General features: G+C 46.2%; 1 protein-coding gene across 2 annotated transcripts; it reads left to right on the plus strand.

The window, feature by feature from the left end:
• The first annotated feature begins 611 nt into the window (after positions 1-611).
• On the plus strand, positions 612-20,193 carry ERLIN2 (ER lipid raft associated 2). Of its 2 annotated transcripts, none has more exons than XM_007669862.3 (12): positions 612-699; positions 3,762-3,881; positions 4,959-5,040; positions 6,313-6,359; positions 8,086-8,147; positions 8,364-8,489; positions 12,126-12,199; positions 12,359-12,417; positions 12,952-13,043; positions 14,147-14,236; positions 15,962-16,041; positions 16,986-20,193. In XM_007669862.3, exons 2-12 carry the CDS (start codon positions 3,775-3,777, stop codon positions 17,181-17,183), a joined length of 1,017 nt encoding a protein of 338 aa, XP_007668052.2. In that variant the 5' UTR covers positions 612-699; positions 3,762-3,774; the 3' UTR covers positions 17,184-20,193. The 2 variants fall into 2 exon arrangements, with proteins under 2 accessions (XP_007668052.2, XP_028921346.1); XM_029065513.1 differs by lacking the exon at positions 612-699 and adding an exon at positions 1,199-1,289.
• The last annotated feature ends 1,230 nt before the right edge of the window (positions 20,194-21,423 follow it).

Genomic DNA, 21,423 nt, shown 5'->3' on the forward strand with positions numbered 1-21,423 from the left:
AACAAATACCAACATTATTATTATTACAGTGCTCTGCACCTAGTAAGGGCTTAACAAATACCAACAGTATTATTACAGTGCTCTGCACCTGGTAAGCGCTTAACAAATACCAACACTGTTATTATTACAGTGCTCTGCACCTAGTAAGAGCTTAACAAATACCAACATCATTATTATTATTCTTATTACAGTGCTCTGCACCTAGTAAGCGCTTAACAAATACCAACATTATAATTATTATGATAGTGCTCTCCACCCAGTAAGGGCTTAACTGCTCTGCACCTAGTAAGCGCTTAACCAATACCAACACTATTATTATTATTACAGTGCTCTGCACCTAGTAAGCACTTAACAAATACCAACATTATTATTATCCCAGTGCTCTGCACCTAGTAAGCGCTCAATTAATACGATTGAATGAGACTGTGAGCCCATCACTGGGCCGGGACTGTCTCTCTCTGTCCATTCCCAGCGCTCAGTCCAGTGCTCTGCACCTAGCAAGCGCTCCATCAATATGAATGAATGAATGAATGAATGAATGAATGAATGAATGAATGAATGAATGAATGAATGAATGAAGCCTCGGGGGAGGGGGCGTGTCTTCGCGCGCTCTGATGACGTAAGAGGAGCGCCAGACCCGGAAGGAGGAAACGTGGGCGGCGCGGCGGTGCGTGGCTGCTACAACGCTCTTGCAGCTGGGTACAGCGCGGGACCGGCCGCTTTTCCCCGCTTTCTCTCCCCCCCCCCCCTTTGCCCCCCGTCCACCGAGAGCCTGCCTCCAGCCCCAAAGCCTGCAGGCCTTCCCCTTTCCTCCTTTTCCCCAGCTCCCTTTCCCCACCACCGCTTTCTAGCCGTTTTGGATTGCAGGCCTGGGACAGCCCCCCTCCTCTCGCTTGAACGCGGCCGTGCCTCTCCTTCTCTCCTCCTCTTCCTCCTCTCTTTCTGCCTCCTAAGCCGTGCCTCTCCTTCTCTCCTCCTTCTTCTCTCTGCCTCCTAAACCGTGCCTCTCCCTCTCTCCTCCTCTCTTTCTGCCTCCTAAGTCGTGCCTCTCCTTCTCTTCCTCCCCTCCTTCTGCCTCCTAAGTCGTGCCTCTCCCTCTCTCCTTCTCTTCCTCCCCTCCTTCTGCCTCCTAAGTCGTGCCTCTCCTTCTCTTCCTCCCCTCTTTCTGCCTCCTAAGTCGTGCCTCTCCCTCTCTCCTTCTCTTCCTCCCCTCTTTCTGCCTCCTAAGTCGTGCCTCTCCCTCTCTCCTTCTCTTCCTCCCCTCTTTCTGCCTCCTAAGTCGATTGTCCGTAAGTGCAGTTCTACTTATTGCTATTGTTCTTGTCCGTCTGTCTCCCCCGATTAGACTGTGAGCCCGTCAAAGGGTAGGGACTGTCTCTATCTGTTACCGATTTGTATATTCTAAGCGCTTAGTACAGTGTTCTGCACATAGTAAGCGCTCAATAAATATTATTGAATGAATGACTCGGGTATGGGTTCCTCATTCGATCGTATTTACTGAGCTCTGAGAGTGTGCAGAGCGCTGGACTAAGCGCTTGGAAGGTACAATTGGGCGATAGATTCATTCATTCGATCGTATTGAGCGCTGAGTGTGTGCAGAGTGCTGGGCTAAGCGCTTGGAAGGTACAATTGGGCAACAGATTCATTCATTCGATCGTATTGAGCACTGAGTGTGTGCAGAGCACTGGACTGAGCGTTTGGAAGGTACAGTTGGGCCACAGATTCATTCGATCGTATTGAGCACTGAGTGTGTGCAGAGCACTGGACTGTGCGTTTGAAAGGTACAGTTGGGCCACAGATTCATTCATTTGATCGTATTGAGCACTGTGTGTGCAGAGCGCTGGGCTAAGCACTTGGAAGGTACAATTGGGCAACAGATTCATTCAATCGTATTGAGCACTGACTGCAGAGCGCTGGACTAAGTGCTTGGAAGGTACAGTTGGGCAACAGATTCGATCGTATTGAGCGCTGACTGTGTGCAGAGCACTGGACTAAGCGCTTGGAAGGTACAGTTGGGCCACAGATTCATTCATTTGATTGTATTGAGCACTGTGTGCAGTGCACTGGACTAAGCAATTGGAAGGTACAATTAGACAACAGATTGTCGTCTTTATTGAGGGCTGACTGTGCAGAGCACTGGACTAAGTGCCTGGAATGTATAGTGTGGCAACAGATAAAGACCTGCCCAACAACAGGCTCACAGTCTAAAACTTCCTTATGGCTTTTCCCTCCCCAGCAGAAACAAGAGCCTGGGATTAAGTACTTGGAGGGGAAGGAGGGGAGGGCTCTTGGATCTGGAGAACAATTCGCCAGAATGCCCACTGTCTTGCTTGGTTGAGGCCAGCTGTCCTGACCAGTGCCATCCCTTTTCCTAATGGCGAAAGTATGGCTAGTACAACTGGGTGGGGTGAGTGCAGTGACCTTCTGGGTGTAGTCTGATTTTTTATCTTTTTTTTATACATATATATTGAAGCTGAAGTTCTTGGCATATGCTGTTTCTTTATGGTATTTTTATGGTGTTTAAGTGCTATGTGTCAAACACTGTTAAGCCCTGCAGTAGGGACAAGTTAATTAGGTGGGGCACAGTTCCTGTCCTGCATGGGGTTCCCAGTCTAAGTAGCTCCTTACCCACTTTAAAGTCTTCCCTCCAGACTGGTTCAAGGCTTACTGAGTGACAGTGACAGCAGAGTGTCACTATGGAAACTGTTGCACTGTGACAAAAGACTGTATTTGCTCCAAACAGTAATCAGGAGGAGATATCCCCTTTGCCATAAATCCCTAGGGTCTCTTAGGGCCTCGGCCTCTACAAGTTATTCAGGACTAATCAAAGAGACTGGCCTGATATCTGCTTTGTGGAAATACGTTGGCACTTCTGATGAGGGCACAGCTAGCTGGTGTGTATTAGGTGTGGTGGGGTGTGATCAGCACCAAAAAGGTTCTCGATCCTGTCCCGTTTAGGGCCTTACGAGTTGCAGACAGGGAATTTGTCGTTGTACTGTCCTAAGAGCTTAGTATAGTGCTTTGCACACAGTAAGCGCTCAATAAATGTGATCAAATGAAGATAGCCCAAAACTCCTGCCCTGGAGCCCCACTCTGCATCTATTCTGACATTCGATGGGAGCCAATGACGGTTTTTCATTGAAACAGCTAGCAATTAGCATAAGCAAGAATTAGAGAGCCACAGCTGCCTGTTCCTTTTGACTTCCTCTGTAATTTGGTCAGCTGAAAGTCCAGCTGTGTGCTCTTTGACAGGCCTGGGGTAATTAGCTTACAAGGAGAGTAATGTGCACCCCAATCTCTCTGCCTGGTGATTATCAATTTTACCTTAGCATAAGGCTTTCACAGGAGCTACCTCTACTTTAAGAAACTGGGAAGTGAGAGGAGGGTGATTGTGGAATTCCTGTGTTAGAGATCTGAAATGAATGAATTATTGTGCTCCTGAGTGACTTTTTTGACATCAGTCATTTATTGATGGCTTACTATGGGCAGAGCACTGTCCTTAGCACTTGGAAAGTGTAATATGAGTTTCTAAATTTAACTGCCCACAATGAGTTTACAGTCTAGAGCAGGAGTTAATTCTATCATGATGTTCAAATGACTATAGGGGAGGAGTGTGAGACTGTGTGAAAGAAGAGCACACTGAGGTGACGCGAAAGCAAGTGCACATCACTTCAGCGTGCACTTTTTCGCAGAGTCTCTCACTTGCTCTCACCTCTTTCCTTTTCGTGTTTGATGTTGGGATTTTGTTTCTCTTCCCTAAGGTAAAGCTCAGCAATGGCACAGCTGGGAGCAGTTGTGGCCGTGGCCGCCAGCTTCTTCTGCGCCGCTCTCTTCTCGGCCGTGCACAAGATCGAAGAAGGACACATAGGGGTGTACTACAGGTAGAGGACTCTGTGGAGTAGTATTCTCTAGCCTCTCCTTTCTCTCCCTCTTTGCCTCGCCACAAACCACATCCACAGGAGGAAAGTTTTCCAAACAGTTGCCTAATTCTAGTGTGAAATAAAATCCCAGATTATCAAGTTTGCCTTAACTCGGTTACTAAAAGGAACAACCAGTTCTGATTCTCACACTGGTTTCAAAAGCCGCTTATCCTTTCACTTCCTCTGAGGGCCTTTTGGCTCCTGTATTGTCCCTGCAGAAGTCATCCAGTTTGCTGCCCCTGACAGCAGAATGAAAGATAACATACCTGTTCTGCATAATCAGGACTAAATGATTTTTGGTCCTGGAAATGACTCCTCGGGCCAGTTTTTAAACGTTTTTTAGGGTGAATTTAGGAGAATGACTCTAATTTGAGTTTTCAGAAAGGTGCTTTAGAGGACTGTTCCTCCTCCTGCATTATGGTCACCAGTCCGTGTTCCTGATATTAAAAATATCAGGGACATATTACAGGAAAAGGGAGGATTCTAAGCTTTCCGTACTCTCTCTTTGGGGAGCTATACTACAGGTCAGTTGTCCCAAATTGTCACGTCCTGACAGGCTATTGAGTGAGACCTGTGGCAGAGTTAATTTCCATCCTTACAGCCACTTAGGCTAGCATATTTGCCTTCTGCTCCACACAGCAGCAACAGGGAGCTTAGTAACTTTGCAGTGATTATTTGTGGAATCAAGGCCGCAGGTGAAAGGGTCATAAAAAAGCATTTCTTCACAAAGCAGGTGGTGAGCATGTGGGATTTTCTGCAGCAAAATCAGTAGTCAGTGGGGATTTAGATAGGTTCATGGATGAATCTGTGTATGGCAGCCACCTCATGGTTCCTCCAAGCTTACTGTTGCATTGGCAGAGACAGTACTGGGCTAGATGGGCTATTTGATGGCCCCAAGGCAGCATTTCTTATGTTCTTTTGAAAAGGGGGAAGGTGCCTGGAGCCCAGAGTTTGGTATGTCCTGAGGCTGGTTCTTCTGTCAAAGGTATTTCATAACCCTTCTGGTTAAACTAAGGTGCATGTTGTCTTCTCCTGCAGAGGCGGTGCACTGCTGACTTCCACCAGTGGCCCTGGTTTCCATCTCATGCTCCCTTTCATCACGTCGTATAAATCCGTGCAGGTACTTCTGCCTATCAGTTGTGGTGTATGTGACTATAGAACTTGGAGCTGGACATTCATAGTTGTGCATCTCGGTTTCTCTGGCCTTGGGGTGAAGAAACATCTCTAAAAAAGAAATTTAACAAGATGTTTTCTGGGGAAATCCAACTTGTATGGTTGGCGCTGCCTGCTTGTTGAGGAAGTTGTCCAGGGTCTCCATCCTAGCTCGTCTCTTCTTCAGTAGAATTTTTCATTTGGATTGGAGACTTCATAACTTTTCCCCAGGCAGAGTCCCAGCCTGGGATGCTAACTTCACTGCCCAGATCTGGAAGGACTCTGTTGTGAAGGTGGGGAAGGAAGAATGTAGCCAGGCTCCTGGCAGCCATAATAAGGGTCGTTTTGCCTTCTGACATTAGTGTTTGCTTCTGCAGAGTTTAACCTCTGTGGCCTAACCCTGAGTAAGAGAGTGCTCCAGTGCAGCAGCATGGCCTAGTGGACGGAGCACAGGCCTGACAGCTAGGTCATAGGTTCTAATTCTGGCTTTGCCACTTGTCTGCTGTGTGGCCCTGGGCAAGTCACTTTACTTCTCTGGACCTCAGTTACCTCATATGTAAAGTGGGGATTAAGGCTGTGAGCCCTAGGCGGGACAGGGACTGTGTCCAACCCAATTTCCTTGTATCCACCCCTGTGCTTAGTACAGTGCCTGGCACACAGTAAGAGCTTAACAAATACGACTATTATTACAGTACAGCATGATTGGAATGAATTTCCTGGCTGTTCTCCTCCCCTTCTTTCCCCACCCCCCCAAATCCTTTCCTCTTGTGGAGGACCACAGGCTTTGAGAATGGAAGGATGGGAGGGTTTGTCGGGGGGGGCACTTTTTTATCATGGGGATATTAGAAAGGTGAGAGGGTGACTCTCAATGCTATTTCCCAGCGTCTGAAGAGAAACACCTTGGGTTTCTCCTTTGACGTATGCCTGTTGTAAGTAATAATTTTGAATCCAAAGTATTACATATGCCTCTTTTCAAAACTTAATTATGATATTTGTTAAGCACGTACTATCTGACAAGCCTGGGATAGAGACAGGAAAATGAGCTCAAGCAGCCCCAAGTGCTCACCTCATCTCTTATGGGGTTATAGTTGTCTCCATTTTACAGTTGGAGTTAAGCCACAGAGAGGTGAAGTGACTTGCTCAAAGATAAAGTAGCTTCGTTCTTAGCTGGAGAGAATGCTTACGTTGTTGCGGCATTCTACCCAATCCTTTCAGCTTTTTCTGTTTTTTCTCTCTACAGACCACACTGCAGACAGATGAAGTGAAGAATGTCCCTTGTGGAACAAGGTAGGTTTTCAAGAGTAAAGTCCCTGGACCCAAAGATACGAAAACAGGTTTTTCCCCCTCTGTTTGTTTTATCCGATTATGATTTACTTATCTCTCTGCTTTCTCTCTCTCTCTACACTTTGCTCCATTCATTCCTTTGGTCCCCTGTTGCAATAAGTAACTTATCTGCACTAATATTCTTAGCTGGGGCAGAGTCCTTGGTATCTCAAATCGCTTTTTGGGTGGGGTGAGCGCCATGGTTTAATGGATAGAGCTTGGGCTGGGAGTCAGAAGGTCATAGGTTCTAATCCTAGCTCTGCCACTTGTCTGCTTTGTGACTTTAGGCAAGTCACTTCACTTCTCTGTGCCTCAGTTACCTCATCTGTAAAATAGGCATTGAGACTGTGAGCCCCATGAGAGACAGGGACTGTGTCCAACTCAATTTGCACAGTGCTTGACACTTAACATAGTAAGTGCTAAACAAATGCCATAATTATTATTTCAACCTTGATCCCTTCCGCACCTTTATTTACTCTGTTAAATCCCAGGCTTTTGACTGGGATCTCAAGCCGGAGTCTGTGGGATCACTCTCGTGGCTGTCAGCAGAAGCCACTGATGTAGTCTCCCTCTCTTTCTCCCTCCCTTTTCCTCTTCCCCCTACTTCACTGGGAGCATCTGCTTTACCTGTAGCTCCTTCCCTGGGTCCTCGCCTCAAAAAGGCAGGTTAATCAATTATCTAGCATCTGCTGTGTGGAGAGCCACCACTAAGCAGTTGAGAGAGTATAATAGATATAAGCTACATGATCCCTGCCCACCAGGACTTTACAGTCTGAGGGGTGGGGAGAGGACAAGAGGAAGTGCTCAAAATAAAAGAGAAATTAAACAGCTATGCAAAAGTGCTGAGGAGGTGGTGGGAGGTAAGCTCATTATGGGCAGGGAATGTGTCTGCTAATTCTGTTGCTTTGTACTCTCCCAAGCACATAGTACAGTGCTCTGCACATAGGTCTCTTTGAGGTAACGGGAGATGGACTTGTCGTTGTAGCTGAGGCCTCTCTGGACTGAGGAGCGGGGCCCAGTACATGCATGCCGACTATGGCACAGCCATGCCCGTGCAATGAACCTGGAAAGGGTTGGGCTCAAGCAGGGCTCGATTTCCTGCCTCACTCTATGGAGAACTGGTGATTGACTTTCTCTATAAAGACAGATTTGGGTTGGGGGAAAAAGCCAGCTACTTGCTGCCTGCCCCCTTCCCTTGGATATGACTGTGGGCCAGCGAACTGACATTTTCAGTTAGGTTGCAAAATTCCCCTCTCAACCCACTAGAGGGTCTCATCTCCACGATGGACACATCCTGGATCTCTGTTTGGTCTCTGGAATCTCGAGCTGTTCAGCCTGGGCACAGAGGTTGGAAACAAAGCATCTGTTGATGCCTGTCTGCTTGTTTTGTTGTTTGTCTCCTCTTTCTAGACTGAGAGCCCGTTGTTGGGTAGGGATTGTCCCTATCTGTTGCCAAATTGAACTTTCCAAGCGCTTAGTACAGTGCTTTGCACACAGCAAGCGCTCAAATGCGATTGAATGAATCTGCTTTTGCAAAGCTCAGACGCATGCCCCATTTGAGACTGTGAGGTCACAAACCCCTCCAGTCCTTATCCAAAATGCTCTCACCTTTTGTTCTACCACCTCCCAAAGGATGGTCTTGGATTCTCGAGCCCATCTCTGAGTCCTATGCCCTTTCTCTCTCCAACAGTGGTGGTGTGATGATTTATTTCGACAGAATTGAAGTAGTGAACTTCCTGGTCCCAAATGCAGGTGAGTTCTCCCTGCTGGCCCGTCGTCTGCTGCTCGTTCTCCTGCTCTCTGCAATCTAGACAGGAGAAGTTCCTTCACTGAAGGGACAGATCTAGAGCAAAGGATCTGTATTCTGTCTAGATCACAGTTTGTCATTGTTAACTTATGTCATTGTTAGAAAATGACATCCCTTACGTTTGGTCTTTGACTTAACCCTTTTCTTCTCTGTTCTCTCAGTTTATGACATAGTGAAGAATTATACCGCCGATTATGACAAGGCCCTTATCTTCAACAAGATTCATCATGAGCTAAATCAGTTCTGCAGCGTACACACCCTCCAAGAAGTCTACATTGAGCTTTTTGGTAAGAGTTCTCTATGCTTCTCCAGCACTGCTTTCCTCTACTTGGATTCAGAATTTTAGGCTTACATAGAGACCAATGGAAGAATTCTGGAGGATTGCTTGAGAAACAGCATGGTTTAGCATGTAGGGTACGGACCTGGGAATCAGGGCTGGCGTTGTAATCCCAGCTCCGCCACATGTCTGTTTTGTGACCTTGGGTAAGTCACTTCATTTCTCTCTGGGCCTCAGTTACCTCATATGTAAAATGGGAATAAGAGTGCAAGCCCCATGTGGGACAAGGACTGTGTCCAATCTGATTAACTTGTATCTACCCCGGTGCCTAGAACAGTGCTTGGCACATAAGCGGTTAACAAGTACTGTTATTATTAGTTGGTTCCTGGGCAAAGAAGGGTAGGCAGCCAGGCAAGGTCTGAGCAGAAAGAAGATTGGGATTTGGGGACAGACCAGAGATCAGTCATGTGCTTCTACCCCCCAGATTTTTTTTCCCCAAATGATGGAAAGCCTTGCCTTTCTAATGCTTCAAGTTGCACTTAATAGGCTCAGGTTCTGGAAGGAACAGACAGCTCTCTGCGGGCAGGGATCCTGCCTACCCACTCTGTTGTACTTTCCCAAGTGCATAGTATAGTCTGTACGCAGTAGGCACTCAGTAAAGATCGAGGGATTTTTTTTTTCATTCGATCATATTTATTGAGCACTAGCTGTATGCAGAGCACTTTTACTAAGCGCTTGGGAGAGTAAAATGCAACAATAAGACACATTCCCTCCAAACAATGAGCTTACAGTTTAGAGCGAGGAGGCAGACATCAATACAAATAAAATTACAGATATGTACGTAAGTGATGTGGGGCTGGGAAGGGGGAAGAGCAAAGGGAGCAAGTCAGAGTGACGCAAAGGGAGTAGGAGATGAGGAAAGGTAGGGTTTTCAGCCACTGTAGTACTGTAGGAGATTATTTCATAACTTTTCCAATATTGATTCACTTCTGCTTGTTGTTAGTATATGATTGGCTAATAGAGTAATTCATTAGGGTATTGCATGATATGTAGATAGGCTACGGCTTTATAAGAGTGATCACTTCCAAAGGAAAACAGGTGTCTCCAGGGAGATGATGAAAATGGCAATTTGGCTAATCTAGAACTAGATGGAAAAAAGCTTGTTGGGTAGCCAGCCTGCTCTGGCCTTGAAGGGACAGAACTAGAGTTGATAACTGTTATTAAGCACTTACTATGTACTGAGTGCTGGGGTAGATACAATATCTGCAGATCAGACAGAGTCCCTGTCACACATGGGGCTCGCAGTCTAAGAAGGAAGGGAGAAGAGGTATTGAATTCCCACTTTACAGATGAGAAAACAGGCACAGAGATGTTAAACTACTTGCCCAAGGTCACACAGCCAGAAAGTGGACCTTCTAGGTCCTCGCTATTTCCTCTACTCCACGTGCCTCATCAAGAGATCCGATAACTTTGCTTTTCTGCAGTTTTCTTGCTTTGCTTTCCTAGCATGCTTCTCTGTTTCCAGGTTCACACGTCCCAGTCATTACTATGCCTTCCGCAACAGCTGCCTCTCAGTGCCCTGAGTTCAAGACTGTTGATTGCTTCCTGCGGGGGTAGTCACTTTGGGGTTAAGTTTCCTAAGGGCCTCCTTGCATCATCAGTGCCTGGTTTGCAGTTCCCCTTTTCCAACCACATTTGTGACCTCGTAGTGCAGTCAGGATAAATGCCGAGAGTTCTGTAGGTAGAAGTATCTGCCTACTTCTCTGTGGGGAAGAAGAGGAAAGCAGTTCAATCTGAAAGACCTGAATTTCAATACACATCTTCCTCTGGATAGAGATTGGCCAAAGGAGGGATTGTGGTGGGGCATCCCTTTTGGCTGAAGCTCCAGGCTACATCCCAGACCAGGAATAATAATAGTGCTAAGTGCTTACTAGGTTCCAGGCACTGTACTAAGCGCTGGGGTAGATTCAAGGACATTGGGTTGGACACAATTCCTGTCCCACATGGGGCTCACAGTCTTAATCCCCCTTTTACGGATGAGGTAACTGAGACCCAGGGTCACACGGCAGACAAGTAGTTGCCTGGGAAGGAGATGACCTGCACTCCATCACCCACCAGTTGGAGTTGGGATCTGCAGCTTGCTGCAGTTTTTTTTAACTTAAATCTCACAGATGTTCCCCGTGTGGAACAAAAAAAAAGCTCTAAAGAGTGATTCAGTTTAGAAATAGAATATGGAAAGGCTTGTATCCCCCTGCCTCGTGTGGCTCACCACCCCTTTGACGATGTCCTTTTTTGGCCACCCCACAACCAGGTGCAGGAAGCAGGTGTTCTCTGCTCTTCTAGAAATTTCCATGTGAGGGACGTGTGGCAGACCAGGAACTCAAAGCCAAAAGCAAAAATGGACCGAATAATTTGTGGTGGTTGTCTGATGTATAAATCTGTATTCCTTTCCTTGTTTCTCAGTGAAGACTCCAGTAAACAGAAACCACCATGGAGCTCCACTTTAAACCAGAGCTGGTATTTTCCACCTCGGGTCTTTGCCTCACAGTGTTCAGTGTTGTACGCTGTGCTGCAAGGTTTTGCTATGGCCTGATGTGAAAATTTCACCTCTGACATCCATCAGGACTTCGAGCTTCTCTTTCTTACTCCTCTGCGAGCCAATACTGGAAGAACGTGGGTTACCCAAAATTCTAGCAGCCTGCAAGAGTCTTGTTTTCCTAGGGTGAATCATTGACCATGCTACATTGACAAAGCCATTAACCTCATGACTCTGGCTAGTTGGACTAGTCAGGGCTGGAAGGGTACCTCAGGAGGTCATCTTTTTCGGTTAAAGGTGACTGTCTTTTTGATATAGTTTTTTTTTTTTAAAGACACCTCAAAAGACCAGATCTTGTCTGAACTTTATCACTGCAACAGGCTTTTCTTTTCTCTTGTTCTTTCTTCTGTGAATAAAAGAGAACTTGTCAGCCTAAGTGCTGACTCCAGGGAGCTGAAGGGCACTGTCATCCCCCTGAAGTTGGCATCAAAGGGGTCAAGACATTAGCTTCTTCTCCCATAACTTTTTAAGTAGGATGGGCAATTGTAGCTGGCCCAGCTCAACCCATTGAGCCAGAAGAGGACCAAGGATAGAGCCATGGTGCTCACCTCACCTATTGCCGCCCACCATCAGGTGGGGGAGGAGGAGGAAGCCACTTTCACTGCTCCTTTTCTGCCCCTCAGTGGTTTGGGTGCAAGCGGTTGTTCCTCTGACCCCTGTCCCATAGCCCTATAAGGAGAAGCTGCCCACCTCCCTCCCAGTCAATCCACCCTGCTCCTGCTGAATTGCCCAAGTTGCTAGGAAGGACCCAGCAGGAGGCAGAATGACCAGTGGCTGCTCTTCCGTGGGTGGAGGTGCCTGGTGGCAAGGAGAACCAGAAAACCAGTGACTGGGAAGGATGAGATAATGAAGGTGGAAAGCTTTTTCTTTACTCTTCCACCCCCTTTCTTATTTCTTCCCATAGGCCCTCCTGCTAGTCAGCATCCTCCTCAAAATAGCCTTTCAGATTACTGAGTGATTTAAGGTCGGGGTGTGTCTCTCTCTCTCTCTCTCTCTCTCTGTGTCTCTCTCTCTCTCTCTCTCTCTCTGTGTCTCTGTCTCTCAAATCAGATCAGATTGATGAGAATCTCAAGCTGGCGTTGCAGCAGGATCTGACCTCCATGGCTCCCGGACTTGTCATCCAGGTAAGCGGTGCTCCCTGCGAGTCCTCCCTTCAGTGGCTTTACCAGATCAGGTTCCCAACCCCAGGGAACAAAGGGTGTGGTTGAGGGGGAAAAGAATGGAACCTGCCAAGCGACACTCTGCCTGTTCTCTCCTGCATGTTCTCTCCTCTGCTTCTTCAGGCCGTGAGGGTCACCAAGCCAAACATCCCCGAGGCGATCCGGAGAAACTATGAGTTAATGTAAGTGTTTGTTCCTTGTGTGAGCTTTGAGCTTCTCTTTTGCAGCATCTCTTCTGTCTCAGGCTTAACCCTGCCGGGGAATAACCCCCTCTCCTCCTGCTATTGCTGCAGTCTGCTGCACTCTTAGCTGGAGAAAAACACACTCCAGCGTTGTTCCCTGGCCTGGTTAAACATTGACAACCTCAGGACTATCCCTCAGGATTGAGCCGTTTATAAGGGGACCAGTGGGCCTTGTTCTTATAGAACAGCTTGTACCAAAGGTGAAGTCCGAGGTGAGGAAAACGTGGATTGGGCTGATGGATGTATTTACAGTCAATGTCCATCTTTACAACAGACAAGGTTATTTTGGGGTGAAACAGCTATTTCTAGCAGTATGGGGCAGAAACTGGCCAGAAAGCCAGAGAATGGAAAATGAGCAGTTTGCTCCCCTCCACTTGGTAGGGAAGGGGGTACTGGTTCAGTTTTTCTTTGGAGCAATAAATGCTCCCTGGAGCTTTTGTAGTGGCCTCACTAGGGTTGCTTTCCTTCCTGCAGGGAGAGTGAAAAGACAAAGCTTCTCATTGCAGCCCAGAAACAGAAGGTGGTGGAGAAAGAAGCGGAGACAGAACGGAAGAAAGCCCTTATTGGTCAGCAGATACTACAGCTCTTTGTGTTGAAAAGCTGGAAGGGAGAAAGGGATAGTTTTTTGGGAAAACCTTTGGCTCCTGTTGCAGGAAATATTGGTCTTGATGGGGACTAGCAGGGCAGGTGCCCGGCTAAGTTTCCAGACTCATTGCTACCTGTTGGAGGAGAAGGAATTTTCCTGTAGAGACTTCCTAATTGTAATTGTAGAAAGCTGGACACAGATTTGGCAACACTTATGCCACAAACTAAAAAGTACTAGCTCCTCTGGAGAGTACCCTTAAAGAAACAGCATGGCTTAGGAGAAAGAGCGTGAGCCAGGGAGTTAGAGAACTTGGGGTGTAATTCCGTCTTTGCAATTCCGTCTTTGCTGTTTGCCTGCTGGGTGACCTTAAGCAATTCACTTGACTTCTCTCTGCCTCTCTTTCCTCATCTGTAAAATGGGGAGTCAGTGGCTGCTCTTCCTCCTACTTCAACTGTGAGCCCCTTGTGGGACAGGGACTGTGTCCGACCTGATTATTTTTGTATCTACCCTAGTGCTTAGTACTTTAGTAAGCACTTAATGAATACCATAATTATTTTTAAGATATGCTGCATTAAAGTCATGGAGGAGGCTAAGGGCAGAATCTTTATGATTTCCAAAAACTGATTGGAGTCCCCCTCTTGCACCCAGCTCATCTGTGGCAGAACCCCTTTGAGTGTTATGTTGCCCTCGGCTGTCAGTAAAGGTATTTTTAGAGTGTTTACTATATGCAGAGCACTGTACTAAGTGCTAGGGTGAGTAAAATTTAGCAGAATTAGCAGAAACGTTCCCTGCCCATTATGAGCTTACAGTTCAGAGGGGAGACATTCATTAATATGAATAAGTGGCGGGGGGGGGGGGGGGGGGGGGGGGGCGTTGGTTGCTTAAGGTTGATACTTTTCACTCCTGCCCATTTGTATAAGACTGAGAGGCCTCTAAAAGTGGCAGAGTCTTGGCGTGGCTTGGCACATCAACTACCATCTCGTAGGCACTGAGGCTTTTGTTAAAGTTGGGGAGGGCCTTAAGGTGCTGGCAGGCAGGACTAAAGCCTTTGGCAGTTGCTGAAATTTTTCTTCAATAATGCAGAGGCAGAAAAAGTGGCTCAAGTTGCCGAAATCACTTATGGCCAGAAGGTGATGGAGAAGGAGACGGAGAAAAAAATTTCAGAAATTGAAGGTGAGCATAAAATTCCATTCTGGGGAGCTGTCTTAGAGCTGAGGGGGATCATGCTGCTTGGCACAGAGGCTCTGTACTATTCCAGGATGGGGCTCCAAGGATTCACACCTCTCTCCCTTTTTAAAATAACCTAAGGCAGTTTTGAGGAATTCATTTTTGTAAACCAACAGGAATTTTTCCCTCTTCAGATAAAGAATCACTTTCACTTGTGAAGCTAGAAACTTTACTCAATCTGAGTACTCAAACAGCAAGGACTAGCTTTGGGAGACTAATACACTAAGATTTTTCTGTTTCTTTTTCTCCCCCACTCCCTACTCTTCTAAGTGCCCCTCTCCTCCACAGCACAAGCATGGCCACATCCTTGGCATATAGGGAGGGAGGCTGGGAATTTGGCCCAGAAAATACCTAGTCTGGAAGTGTTTACTCTCATGGCTCTTTGGAAGGATTGGGTGGTTGCTGAGAGGCTGTGTGGGTGTGCCTTTTGCCTCCCGAACCCACCAAGCCCTCTCCCCACCCCCCACACAAACCTCAAGACAAACCAAGGCTCTGCGTTCCAGCCTTTGAGCTGCAAGGCGCTGTGTCCAATTACACTCATTATAAGACCTGTCAAGCTTTGCAGGGGCTCATTCAGGAGCCAATTAGGATTTTACAGATCAGCGGCTCCTCATTAAGGAGTTCCCAGCAGAACAACAATAAGTTTTGATTTCTGATAAATAACCTGACACCAGGTGCCAAGACCAGCCTAGCTGGCTCTAGCAGCCAGAACCCCAGCCATCCTGCCGGCAACCAAGCCCGTTGCCTTCTACCCCACAGGCTCACTGGCGGTGGGAGATAAATATGTGACCTCACTAACTCCCGCCTTCAGGATGATCACAGGCCTTACTGGCTTTCAGCTGCAGGGATTGTCCAAAGGCCTGGCCTCATCCCTGGACAGACGGGTAAACCACCCACCGGACTCTCTGCCACCTGTCAGCTACCCAGTGCCATCCCCTTTAAGGGGCATGTTAATGGGATGTTGTGAATCCTCTGAAGTAACACAACAGAGAAGCAGTGTGACTTAGTGAATAGAGCATGGGCCTGGGAGTCTGGAGGACCTGAGTTCTAATCCCAGCTCTGCCACTTGTCTGCTGTATGACCTTGAGCAAGTCACTTCAGTTCTCTGTGCCTCAGTTACCTCATCAGTAAAATGGGGATTAAGACTGAGCCCAATGTGGGAATAGACTGTGTCTAACTTGATTAACTTGTTCAGACCCAGCACTTAGTACAGTGCCTGGCACATAGTAAGCCCTTAACGAGTATTTAAAGAAAAGGGTTTACGCCAGGCAGGAACAAATCAAACCAAACAGACCCAAGTCCCTTTCTAAATGGTGAAAATGGAGGAAGTCTGTGGCCGTCTTATTTCTCACATTGTCCCAAGCTCTGTGCAATGGCTCTTTGGCTTGCCCCTGCTGCTTTTGTAAAATAGACTTGAGAGAATGAGCTTCAGAACTCTGGAGGGTGAGGCATGGTCTCTCTGCCCATACAGGGACTAGCAGGTTCAGAAAAACCCACAGAAATTAGATTTGTTTAGAATGTGTCCAAGAGACAGCAATAACTTTTTTGGGTTTTGGAAAAAAGTAGTCAGCCTGTGCAGGAGACACATAGCAGAATAGAGCTCAGCTGGAGGAGCCCTAGGGGAAAGGGGTCATGACTGCACATTAACCAGTTGGCATTCCTTCCTGGCAGATGCTGCTTTCCTGGCTCGGGAGAAGGCGAAGGCTGATGCTGAGTGCTATACAGCTCTGAAAATAGCTGAAGCAAATAAGGTAAAAAGCATGGGTCAACCTGATCGGGATGAGGTGAGGGCTTTTCTTGCTGCCTAGTCCCCAGAATCCTCTCTGCTCCGGCCACACCAGAGGCTTTGGCTTATAAGGAATGAATTTTCGAGGACAAAATTTCCTCCTTTTAAGCCACTAGCTGTTCTACGTTTGGATGAACTTGGGATAACTTGGACTGTGGACACTGGGACTCCTTTCCCTCAAAAAGACTATGCAGTGGCTACATGTAGTTCTTGAGGTGTGGGAGAAAGATGGCAGAAAGGGAAGTATTGAAGGGAGGGCTGCTCTGATCGGAAAATGAGATTCTTGACAGAAGAATTAAGTGCTTACTGTGGGTTGAGCACAGCACGAAGCACTGGGGAAAAGGACCCCCAAAGGGACTCACAATCTAAAAATAAGGCAGGAAGGGGACTGGCGACATTCGTAAGAAAAATAAAAGCAGTACAAGTTAAGGACAAAGATGAAATAAAAGCAGTAGTGTATGGGATCTAAAAAGTAGCAGAGTTCCAAACCTCTTGCAGGTTGGAGTCCCACAGTCAGGATAGTCAGTGTTTCTGACATTTTGAAGGTGTGGAAGAGCAGAGCAGGGGCTGATGAGCAGTGGTGTGGGGGCTGGGCAGCCTTTCTTCACAGCCAGCAGAGGTCTGGCCTGGTGGAGAAAGGACAGATAGTCACTCTCACCGTTTGTCGTCCTCCCTGCTGTGGTGCCACAGAGCAGCAGAACTCCAGGCTGGTAGAGAAGGGGCCAACAGGGGTTTTCACTATTCCTGCTGCTGACTGCAAGTGCCTTCCTTTTGTGCCTGCTGTATTTTAGTGTCCAATTGCAAAGATGGAGCTGAAACACAAGTGTTCTTGTCAAACGACCTTCTCTGATGCCTCTCCTCTCTCTCTCTTTCTCTCTCTTGCCGGGGAATGCTGTCTTCTCTCTGCAGCTGAAGCTGACCCCAGAATACCTACAGCTGATGAAGTACAAGGCAATTGCCTCCAACAGCAAGATTTACTTCGGCAAAGACATCCCCGACATGTTCATGGACTCAGCGAACACCCTGGACAAGCAGCTCGAGGGGCTGGCTGACGAGTTGAACTCCAGCCCAGAAGAGAGCTGGGGGGGTATGCCTGAGGAGAAATGAAGACTTTTTTTTTTATGACCTCGAATGACACTAAAAAAGTCTATTTATTTTTTAATGATGAAGCAGACAAAACACTGTTCTCCTGACTCTTCTGCACTGCCTTCTCAGCCCATCAATTCCAGAACAGAAAAGATGGAATTGAACTCCTCCTCCATAACCCAGGGGGCCGAGGGAAGGGGGCACGGAGGCAATGTGTGTTTAAACAGGTAAAAGATATGGTTTGAAAATTCCTGGTTTCTTCTAAACACTTTGACTTCCTGGCATCTAGACTCTGGATGGGGATCTTTTAAAGGCTGTTTCCACTGGAAAAGCTCTCATGGAGGAGGGAAGGCAAATCCACTCTAGGTGATTTGGTTTCTTCTTCTAGGGGAAAGATGGCTGAGTTAATGTATGCCTATCACTCAGGTTGAAGGGAAGGACAAAGTGTAGAGTGAGAAGGCGACAAAATGAACGGTGAGATTTGCCTGTGAATTTGCTGGAAATCAGCTCCACCAAGTGTGTTTTTGTTTTTTAAATGCTGTTTCTTTCTGAATATGTTCATTTTCCGGAGCCCTCAAAGAAGAACTGGTGCTAGTTTTTCTTACACTGCCCACTCTGTGGATATGAAAGATTAAATAGAATCTGACTCTTGATTTTGTAGGTTGTCTTTCTGACACCCAGGCTTTTGAAACTTTAATTTCCCCCTTCTCCTGTTTTGTGGGTTTTTTGTAAGCAAATAAGCAACGCACACTAGTGTCATTGTGCAGTGGAAGAGCAGCTACACACCAATCAGATGTCAGCTCATGAAGATGAACCTGCCAGCTGTCTCCTCTGAAACGATGTGGGCAATTCTGAATTTACCTTTTAAGAGCAAAAACCTAATTATGAGGAAGCCTCGATACAAATGGGTTCTGACAGTGGTATTTGAGGAAATCTGTTTTCTCAATTAATCTTTCTTTTTGCATCTGAACATACATCTACCTTCCCTCAGTTAAGGAACATTTCCCAAGTGTTGTGCTTTTATTTAGGATCCACTTCTTAGGTGCCCAGGATCCTAAAGTCTCCCTGTTCTCCCTCCTCTTCCCCCGGTGCAGCTTTGAAAATGTAAGTCAAGGCCCGCAATCACCTCTAGATCTATGGGGAGGGTCTCAAATGTAAAATGTGATGTGTTTTCCATCCGGTCTTCCTCTGGAAAGTTTTGAACCATCCTGAGAGTCTAGCAGGTGACTGGAGGGAGACTTTCTAAACCGAGAACCTTCCTAGTGGAACGGTGCCATTAATGAGTTGAATTGACCTGTGGACTGTTGTGGACAGTCACGTGGCATCACTTGGGGCTCAGCCATGCTTGTCTCAGGCATCCTAACCCTAGCGCAGAAGTAGCTTTCAACTGTGCTTACTGGGAGTTCAGGGATGGACCAAACTGTCCGATCAAGATGACTCAAAGGGCCAGCCCTTCGAGTCCTAAATGTCAGTGTCTGTTCTAAAACTTGTGACCAAATCATTCCTCTCTATCTTTCCCCAGCCCCCATCTTGCTGCTTAGCAGAGCTTTTGACTCAGGATATAGACTGAGCAGAAAAACACCTGTCGAGTGGTGAGGAATCCCCCTGGTCAAGTATTCCTTGCAAAACAAGATTTTGTATTCTTCATCCCCAGGACACGCTATCCCTGATTCCAGCACCACATGGTCTTCCTCAAGGAGCATTCTCCTCCCTTGAAAATATCATCAGCTGACTGCCAATATATTAGCCCAAATTCATCCTCTGGACTTGTGCATGTATACACTCTTAATCGTCTCCTCGGGCTCAAGAAAATCCAGGCACTAGCATTTGTCCTGCCAATCCAGTCAGTGCTGTTTAGCAGCAAAATACATCAGGCAGCCATTTTCTCTTTATCTCTGCCACCCACTCTTTGGGCTCTGAAGTTTGGGACTGAGTTAGAGATCTGGAGGCCAGGGAGAATCTCACTACATTTGTCAGGCAGTTCCCTTCTTCCTCTAAACACACCTGGGCAGCAAGGGAGCTGCATCTCAGTCCATTAAGTATTCACATCCTTTCCACTTTCTAATATGTTTATTGTGAATAATACTTGCTGAGCAAATCTGATCTCTAGAGAATGTTTGAATTTTAAAACATGCAATGTGAAGGTAGCCAGCTTGCAAAAATATTTTTAGCTGTGTAAACTGAAAGAGCAACCAAATGTGTCAATCTCAAGGCATTTTGGTGTTTAGGTGAAATCACTTTGAACTTCTTGCTCATCAGGATTTACAGAAATGAACATTGTACTGAATTTAAATGATAGCATTTAAAATTAAGGCAGAATAATTGCAAATGAGCCAAAGTACATTGATAGTTTTTATATGACTAAAGTGGATTCTGATATAGTCCAAGTCCTTGAATTGTTGTGGAAAAAACTTGACAGATTCATAGCAATGCAAGTTCCAAAAATAGGCAATATTTATAAAAAGATTTGTACCTCTTGTATCAAAACTATTCTGCACAATGTTCAACTACTTGGTTGCCTTTCTAAAGGTGTTAACAGCAAAATCCTGTTGGTCAGAGTTGCTGGCTTAAAATGTAACAAACTGTGAAGCTATCATAGTGCTTCTGTGATCAGGAGACCTGGCAGAGACCTTATCAGTCTCTCTGCGTCTCTGGAGTTCACTCTCTGCTTGTCTGTTCCTATTTCTGATAAATGAGGTGGCAAGACCTAGTCATCCATTTCTATTTCTTTTATTTCCCCTTTTCAGAAAACAAATGATTATATTCAAAATAGTTTTCCTTCCCCAAGGACTTAGATGAATAAGTATTACTCCTTGTGCTTGAGAAATGCCTTTTGTGTTAGCAATCCCTCAGATAATGAAGTTGGGTTGATTGCACTGGATTAAGTTTGGAGAGGATATAGTTCATTTTTGTTGAGTTTCTTTTTGTGCAGGGGGAGTTTAGGTCAACACTAATGCAAGCTCTGTCTGAATTTAAATGTCTAGTGGTCTTGTGTTTGTAATCACTGAATAAAATGGGCTTTTAAGTTGTAGCCTCTTTTTTATAAGCATGACTTGCAGATGCCGAGAGGGAGACATATTTGGGTAAGTGTTGAAGCTCTACTGGAGAGAGATTGCTGGTATTGAAGTCGAGGTTGATATTCATTACCCTGGGAAGCCCAGCCTTCACCACTGGGCTCAATTAGCTCTATAAACACTGAACTAGGGATAAAAAAAAAATTACAAGGAGTAGGAGCGGTGTCCTAGATGCACAGTAATGGAGAGGTTAGGAAAACCATCCAGGATCCCACTGGTAGCTCTCCAAAGGCCTTGGTCACCATGGCTGAACTTGGTTCCCAAAGGCAAGATTTAAGCAGTATTACAATATGGAAAGCATATCATCAGAGATAGAAAAACTGAAGTTTACAGCCACATATTCAAAGCTTAGTTACCTGGTCACAAAAAATTGCTGTGCCTGGTCACATGGACTCCTTGGGCCCAAGACTTTATCCTGGAGCAAAGGGTTGGAATAGCCATTATGTAGAAATATCCCTTAATTAGATCACCCTAGTACCCTAAACCCTAATTGTAACTTAAACATAAAATGACATCACTGCATGGAAATCTGGTAGGATCTCACCCTGGCAGGAACACATCAGGGAAAAGTAGGACAAGAGAGCATTCAGTGATATTTTTTGAGCACTTAGTGTGCAGAGCCCTGTCCTAAACATTTGGAAGAGTACAATACAATAGAGTTGGCAGACCCATTCCCCGACCACAAGAAGGTTACTGTCTAGATGAGGAGCTTGGCATTAAAATAAGAGGTAATGGGAGAACATAAGGATATGTACATAAGTGCTTTGGGGATGGGGGAAGAGCAAGTGCTTAAAGGAGTACAGATCCAAGTGTAAAGGTGATATAGAAGGAAGGGTAAATAGGGGAGATAAAAGCTTAGGGAAGGCCCTTTGAGGAGACATGATTTTAGTAGGGCTTTGAAAGTGGAAAGTATGTGAGTTGAGTTGTAGTAGAAGGTAGGACTGGAGAGCTGATTGCCTTAGAGCCAGTGATAAGAAGTTTCTGTTTGTGGAGACAGATGGGCAACCATTAAAGGCTTTTGAGCTTGTACTATTTTCAAAGCACTGGTTTAAGCGCCAGGGAGAGTGCAATACAAGAGAATAAGCCGACAGGTTACCTGCCAATAATGAACTTATGGTCTAGAGGGGGGAAACATTAATATGAATAATATGTAGTCTTGGGGAGAGGGAGAAGATGAAAGTCCTTCA

This window comes from Ornithorhynchus anatinus, chromosome 5 (genome assembly GCF_004115215.2).
Source record: "Ornithorhynchus anatinus isolate Pmale09 chromosome 5, mOrnAna1.pri.v4, whole genome shotgun sequence".
NCBI classification, from domain to species: domain Eukaryota; kingdom Metazoa; phylum Chordata; class Mammalia; order Monotremata; family Ornithorhynchidae; genus Ornithorhynchus; species Ornithorhynchus anatinus.

Excerpts from the sequence above, each read along its gene's own strand:
- ERLIN2 (XM_007669862.3), top strand. The coding sequence starts at position 3,775 with ATGGCACAGCTGGGAGCAGTTGTGGCCGTGGCCGCCAGCTTCTTCTGC. Across the intron at positions 3,882-4,958 it reads CACATAGGGGTGTACTACAG|AGGCGGTGCACTGCTGACTT; the intron begins GTAGAGGACTCT and ends CTTCTCCTGCAG. Across the intron at positions 12,200-12,358 it reads CTCCCGGACTTGTCATCCAG|GCCGTGAGGGTCACCAAGCC; the intron begins GTAAGCGGTGCT and ends CTGCTTCTTCAG.